The sequence below is a fragment of the Erinaceus europaeus genome, chromosome 17 (genome assembly GCF_950295315.1).
Source record: "Erinaceus europaeus chromosome 17, mEriEur2.1, whole genome shotgun sequence".
NCBI lineage: Eukaryota > Metazoa > Chordata > Mammalia > Eulipotyphla > Erinaceidae > Erinaceus > Erinaceus europaeus.
Window position 1 is genome coordinate 44,142,152 of NC_080178.1, and position 7,028 is coordinate 44,149,179.

Below are 7,028 nucleotides of genomic sequence, written 5' to 3' on the forward strand. Positions count from 1 at the left end.
ACCCAAACTCACATGAGGAAACCTGCTAGGTGGGTGGGGGCCCAGTATTGGAGGGTAGAATACACACCTACGTTCAGAGTGCTAGGAAGCAGTGTACAGTTCTCAAAATAGCAACCCGTCCATTTACCTGGTGTTCCAGTGCTTTCTTATACATTTCTCTCTCCTCAAATTGATGTTTCTTCAATTCAGCTTTTTGTTCATCAATCCTGATAATTGGAAGAGGAGGAGGTGAGGCCACACTTTATTCTAATGGAGACCAACATCATCAAAACACACCTAACAAGTAATAGTGGGAATAAGTTCCAAGAAAATAAAAGCTGGTACTTCCTTCTGGAAGCTTCCATTGCACCTGATAGAGACAGGCCTTGGAGCCTGGTGGTGTCTCATCTAGGAGAGCACACATGCTGCCATGTGCAAAGACCTGAGCTCAAGGTTCTCACCTGCAAGGGAGACACATCACAAGCAGTGGAACAGTGCTGCAGGTGTCTCTCCTTTTCTCTCTCTCTCTCTCTATTTCTGTCTCTCTTTCTCTCTCACTGTCTTCTCTCTAGCTCTCACAGTCTATCAAAGAAAGGACTGTCAGGTCTATGGCCATACCACCCTGAACACACCCGATGTCATCTGATCTCAGAATCTAAGCAGGGTTGGACCTGGTTAGTACTTAGATGGGAGAAAGGACTGTCAGAAATAGTGAAGCATCAGGGCAACAGGCCCCAAATAACCATAGTGGCAAATAAGAAAGGAATGGAGGGAGGGAGGAAAGGAGGGAGCAAGGGAGAGAGAGAGAGAGACACTAGCTTTATGGAGGCAGGAATTACCTCCATTTGGGGGAGTCTTCCCCACAGCAGTTTCCCTCACTGCTCTCCTGACCTCCTCCCTGACTCAAATGCTCAGCCTCAGGCCAAGTGCAACCAAACACTCTCTTTCCTCAGGACTGGGAATTGAGAGAAATGTTCATCCCAGGCTGAGCTACAGGAGAATGGCAGGTATGAGTATGTGGAAGACTTTCCATGATGGCCTGGCCCCTGCTTCTAGTCTGGGCCCCCACACTCCCGACCCTGGGTGCTGGGCTCCCAACAGACTGATGATAAACCTACACTTGGAAGGGTCCCTCCATCAGACTGACCCCTTCTTCCTCTACTAACACCACTGACCACAAAGCCAAAGGCCATGGTCCCAACTAACAACTGTACCTGGCCTCCAAGGCTGTCCTGACACTAAGCATGGTGGCGATGATGGGCTGCATGGGGATCCTGGTTGGCTGGCTGACATGTGCTGCAGCACTAGTTGTGCTGCCCTACCCTTCCCTACTGGAGTCCCCCTGCAAGTCCACCAAAACTCACTCTTGTTTGAGTTGCAGCCGTTCTAGTTGCTCCAAGACTTTCTGATTTTCTTTCTTTTTCTTGGCCAGTTTACTATTGGCATCTATTTGTTTGAGAAGGTTCTTAGTATACTCATTTTTCTTTTCAGTGACAATAGCAGCACTTGCTGGTCGGTTTGCAAAGTAATATGGATTCTAGGATGAAAGAGGAGCAGTTCATTTCTTTGAGACAAGCAAGAAAGCAACTGATGGGCTAGCAAAATAGCTGGCTTATACAGTGACTGCTTTGTCGTTGGTGAGACCTGGGTTTCAGCCCTGCGCTACCACACTGAAGGAGCCTCAGTGCTGTGGTTGCTTTCTCCATCTATCTAAAAGAAAGAAAAGTCATTTTTCAAAGTGCCGATAAAGCAGCTACATGTTGAACTCACCTGCTCCAAGGTGACTCTGAGCAGAACTGACCAGAGGTCACAGGTCTGTTGTATGCTTTACATTGGTTTGTTCTAGCTCTCCCCCACCAAGAGAATTGCCATCAGTCCAGTTAGTTTCGAGGGCCTGCTTGGCCCCGCCCCTAGGAACCCCAACAGAGTTCCAGAGTGGCAGAGTTAGAGAGAGTTCTTGGCGCCGCCATGGGAAAGAGGCAGCAGAGTTCTGTTTGGTGATTAGTTTGTCTTAGTTTATAAATCGTTGATGCTAAATAAAGAAATACAGCTTCTCTGCCCAGCCGTATGTCTCTGGTCGTCTCTGTTACCCACTCGTGAAGCTAGCCTGGCCAGCTAGAGACTCCGAATTTTAACAACACAGGTCTTTTTTTCTTCTCCATGGTGTGTCTGTGTGTGTGTGTATGTATGTGTGTGTGTGTGTGTGTGTGTGTGTGTGTGTGTGTGTGTCCCAAAGCCCTGCATGGTGAACAAAGGCAATACAATGGACTATCTATCAAGTCCAAGAGTTGTCAGGTTAACTAGAAAATGGTTTGAAAAGAGGATGATTTAGGCAGATAAAAATAGAAGCCAAAGATACTAAAAACATGAAAATGGTGGTGAAGCATGTTCACTGCCATCTGAAATGAAGTTTTTTGAAACTTCTGCACCTACAGCTCACCTGAGGGTTTTACTGAGGTGGAGACCTTAGTTCTGAGGGTGTGGGGAGGGGCCCAAGATTCTATGGAATGAGCTCCCACCCAGAAAGGAAGTATCACTCTTGTAAAGCCCACAGGAATCCCTTCAATGTGCCCTCCAGAGGGTGGGTTCAAACATTCCCAGACAGGGTTATATGCAAGAGAGAGGCAGAAACAACTCTTACAGAAAAGTGGCATTTCGGATTCCTCTGTGATTTTATAGCATCTGCGACACCAAGGTTATAAGCAGCATTCCTCATGCGTTCTTCTTTTTCTGATTTTAGTCTCAACTTCGCAAGGAAAAAGAAAATAAACACACACTGGAAATGTCATTCTGTTTGTGAAGGCTACTAACTTTCTCTCTACAAAGACTGTGTTTCAAATGAGTCCAAACTGATTGGGCTTTTCTATGTTTGTTTTGCTCCCTGAGAAAATGTCTCCCAGTCAAGAACTTTCTTTTTCAAACCCAAGGCCTGGTGGCTCTAGCAAGTCAAGCAGAATGGCACCTGAAAATGGATGGCTGTCTATGTTCTTCCCTGCACTCATGCAACAGAGTAGAGTAAACCCTCCATTCATCCTCCAAACCCCTCCCCAATGCATTTATATAAGCTGTGAGGAGATCAGAAAGTAGCTTCAGCCCCAAAATGTAGTGCACCAAACAAGACTTTAGTCTGCTCCTGAAAACCTGGCCATGACCCAAACTTCATTCTCAAATGAAATGCCTGATTTGGCACACTGCCAGGCAGACATGCACAGGACATCTGCAGTGGCCTTGTCTTGTTTGCTGCCCCCACTGCACCACCTCTCAATCCAAGCTTTCTACTACCTGGTCTTTGAATTCAGTGTCCTTGTCTTTCATTATCTGATATTGATGTAGAATTTGGTCGTCCTGTTCTTCTTCTTTTTTCAACTTGACATTAGAATACAGTGCACTGTTGGCCTTCCTGCGTTGCATACACACGTAACAAAGTTCCTACAATGACACCAAGGGTCTATTCCTACCTTTTGCTTTCTTATCTTCACACTTCTTCCTGTGCTCCCCAAGACTGGATTTCTCCAGGAGTGTGTTTGATAAAAAGACATATGAACAGCGATGTGCACAATGGGTTTGATAGGCTGAGTCCTCAGGTTGCAGGAGTGGCCACAATTCCACTTGATTTGCAAGGTCTATGTTCACTCAGAACCCTTGTTCTCCCAGCCCTGTTTGTGTTCAGTGGCCCCCACCCCCATCATTTATCATTTGTTTGTCTGAGGAGACTGGTACCTGTCCTGCTTTCTCATGATCCCTACAAGTTGTAGTCTCAGAGGTCTTAGGTTCTGTTTTGGTGTTCTTTGATGGACTGGGTGGATGTGGCACACTATAAGAAAACAACAATAGGGAGTCAGGCTGTAGCACAGTGGGTTAAGTGCACAGGACACAAAGCACAAGGACTGGCATAAGGATCAAACCTGGCTCCCCACTTGTAGGGGAGTTGCTTCACAAGTAGAGAAGCAGAAATGCAGGTGTCTATCTTTCTCTCCCCTCTCTCTGTCTTCCCCTTCTCTCTCCATTTCTCTATGTCCTATCCAACAATAATGATAACAATAACTACAACAATAAAACAACAAGGGCAGCAAAAGGGAATAAATAAATATTAAAAAACAACACAATTTCACATCCAGAGTGAAATTAGAGGCAAATATAGCCAAAGGAAGATAGCTCAGTGGTTCTCTTCAGAGCTCTGCATTGTACAGGTGAGCGACCTATGTGTTTGATAAGCCTGGATTTCAATAATAGCATGCTTGTTTACATTTGACTTTTGAGCATTACTGACTGCACTTTCTCAGGCATGGGAGGTGCAGTGAACACACACACACACACACACACAAACACACACACACACGCACACACACACAAACCCTCTTCCTGTGGAATCAACATTCTAAAGCAAAGTTACTAAGCAAGGTAAGTGAGGTCTCCAGTGTATTTGGCACTGCTAATGACCATGCACACCTAGCTTCCCCCTGATAGACTGTGAGCCCTGAACATCTCTGCAGTCCTCACCATGGAGCACAAATGCAGGGACACCATGTAAAGGCATGCATGGAAACATCTAATATCCCTGAATCAAGATAAGACTCAGACTACAGTTAGTAAAGTGTGATCCCCACCTAACCCCCCACAAAAGACCATCATGTTACCTTTTGGTTCTTGTTTTTGTAAAGACAGTCTTATTAGGTTCCACTGTGGTAGGCAATATTACGGGTGCAATATTTCCAGATGCTGGAGTGGGTTTTTGACCTGGAGGTCTAGGTAGAAAGTTGACTGTAGAATAAGAGAAAGAGTTAAGTTTCCTTTCAGTCTTTTCCTTTGAGGCTTTAATGGTCATATAGATACAATGAAGAGAGAAAAATACAATAGGAACAGATAACACATTCTTACTCTACACCAATTGTGCTAAGTGCTTAATCTAATGCATAATGGGCCAGGGAGATAGCATAGTGGTTATGCAAAAGACTTTTTTGTGTCTGATGCTCTTAAATCACAGGTTCAATCCTTGGCAGAGAGACACAGAGACAGATACAGAGAGAGAGAGAGATAGAGAGAAGGGAAGAAAGTGAAAGGGAAAGATTGCATAAATAACAACTTAAGATAACAAGTAAAATCTCTTTATGAAAGGAACAGTCCTCAAAACATTGTCTGGCAACTTCTAGCTATCTCCAGTAACTTAGAAAAAAATTAAGAAAACCTTTGTGTTTCTACATATGTTTCAACCAAAGTCACATCAGCTACAGACATGAGAATCCTACTATTTTCTATTAAGCCATATAAGACAGTTGTAAACTCCTACTCAGAATATATATATATGGAACATGTTACATGCAGCTCACTTGATGCATTTCTGTTACCTACCTAGGCCACTTCCCTCCCCCGGTAGCCATCTGAACTTTGACTCTTTTAAGTAGTAGAGAGCCAGCAAAGAGTCTTAGTTGAGAATCTCAGGGATTAGAGTTAAGGTGAGATAGAAAATTCTAGAAGAGCTATTTCTTAGAAGAGCATATTTCTTGGGAGTCAGGTGATAGCGCAGCTGGAAAAATGCCAGTGGCACAAAACACAAGGACCAGTGTAAGTATCCCAGTTCTAGCCCCTGGCTCCCCACCTGCAGAGGAGTCGCTTCACAAGCAGTGAAGCAGGTGTGCTGGTGTCTGTCTTTCTCTCCCCCCTCTTGCCTTCCCCTCCTCTCTCCATTTCTCTGTCCTATCCAACAACAACATCATCAATGACAATAACAACTGCAACAACAATAAAAAACAGGCAACAAAAGGGAAAATAAATAATTATAAAATTAAAAAAAGAAAATTCTAGAAGACCAGTTTCTTAGAAGAACACATTTCTTATAACTCTAATGGTACTGATTTTCGGCACAGGAGTTGCTCAGCAACAATGCCCTGCTGCTTAGCAGAAAAGAGAAAACAGCTAAAATCGTTGGCCTACCTTGCACATCATCTTTGTCTGACTTCATTCTTAACACAGATTTCCTCAGTTTAGGTTGTTCAATTTTTTCCAGTGTTTCATTATTTCCTTTTAATTCAAATTCAATTCTAGGAATGGACCAAAAGGTTTGCCTGCTCACTGGATCTGAATAAGAAACTAGGAGAATTCTCAGTTCTGAGCAGCACCCCACCCAGCCTGATAATACTGAAATAAACCTACTTCTCTCCATGAGTGAGTGCCTGGACTTTGTTATGCAGAAATCACAGACTGAAGACTCTTTTCTTTTTTAGCCTGAGTCTGACTGTGACCTGCCTCTTCTAAACTGAGGTCTCAAAAGGTACTCATACTCTGGGGGGGAGGGGATGCCTTTGGGTTTTGGTTTCAGTTTGAATGTGACTTTTCTAGTTCTGTCACCAGATTCAATACAGGGCTGTCAGAGTGGTATGTGGTTGGCAGAGTGTTTGGGAGGCCAGGGTTGATCGGTCCATGGAACCTGTGGGGTAAGGCACTCACCTGGGGAATGAAAGAACACAGTTTGGACTTCTCTTCGAATTTTTGATGTTTGCTAAAGTTGAATTTACACTTTGAGGTGTCTGGAGAAAAAGGAGAGAGGAGATTTATAGCTGGTCTATAGTCCAGGACCCAGACACCTCACAGGCTCCCTGGAAGCAATGCTACTGGAAGGCTGGCTTGTTGGATGCTCAGTGACTAAAGCCTCAAGCTTACCCCCCCCCGCCCCCCATTTAATAACGATCTTCTGACTCTTCTCCCAGATCCAGCTTTCTAGTCCCTTTTCCAACTATGACACCATTTCCCCAGACAGTAACCTGTGTCCACCTGCATATCAGCTGTTAGGCTCAGGCAAAAATGGAGCCCTTAGAATAAACCTAAAATAGACAAACCTGTTTTTTCCAAAACAGAGACCCCAAATCTTCATCTGCAATATTGTTGCCTTTAGGTTCATGATTAGTCAACAATATGTTCAGCTTTCTATATTAACTCTTTTTCAGCCACCAGGTTCCAGATGATACCATGATGCCAACCTGACTTCCCTGGGCAGATGACTCCACCTGGAGACACACCTATCTCAGATCTCTGCCCCACTAGGGAAAGAGAGA

The 7,028-nt window shown here is 44.4% G+C and overlaps 1 protein-coding gene and 1 long non-coding RNA gene across 2 annotated transcripts; both read right to left on the bottom strand.

Annotated features, from left to right (window-relative positions):
- Nucleotides 1–823: 823 nt before the first annotated feature.
- Nucleotides 824–2,689, bottom strand: LOC132534003 (uncharacterized). The gene is made up of 3 exons (XR_009545721.1): nt 2,621–2,689; nt 1,194–1,516; nt 824–969 (listed from the first exon to the last, which is right to left on the bottom strand). It is a non-coding gene; the product is annotated as an uncharacterized LOC132534003 (long non-coding RNA).
- A 551-nt stretch (nt 2,690–3,240) lies between these two features.
- On the bottom strand, nt 3,241–4,859 carry LOC132533715 (coiled-coil domain-containing protein 81-like). The gene is made up of 3 exons (XM_060175776.1): nt 4,617–4,859; nt 3,700–3,793; nt 3,241–3,408 (listed from the first exon to the last, which is right to left on the bottom strand). The coding sequence occupies exons 1-3, from the start codon at nt 4,802–4,804 to the stop codon at nt 3,241–3,243; spliced, it is 450 nt and encodes a 149-aa protein (XP_060031759.1). The 5' UTR covers nt 4,805–4,859.
- Nucleotides 4,860–7,028: the final 2,169 nt, after the last annotated feature.

Bases quoted from the DNA above. Each gene is read 5' to 3' on its own strand.
- LOC132533715 (XM_060175776.1), bottom strand. From the start codon at position 4,804: ATGACCATTAAAGCCTCAAAGGAAAAGACTGAAAGGAAACTTAACTCT. The intron at 3,794-4,616 runs GTAACATGATGG...GTTTTCTTATAG, and splicing joins ACAAAAACAAGAACCAAAAG to TGTGCCACATCCACCCAGTC. The intron at 3,409-3,699 runs GTACCAGTCTCC...GTGTCATTGTAG, and splicing joins ATCATGAGAAAGCAGGACAG to GAACTTTGTTACGTGTGTAT.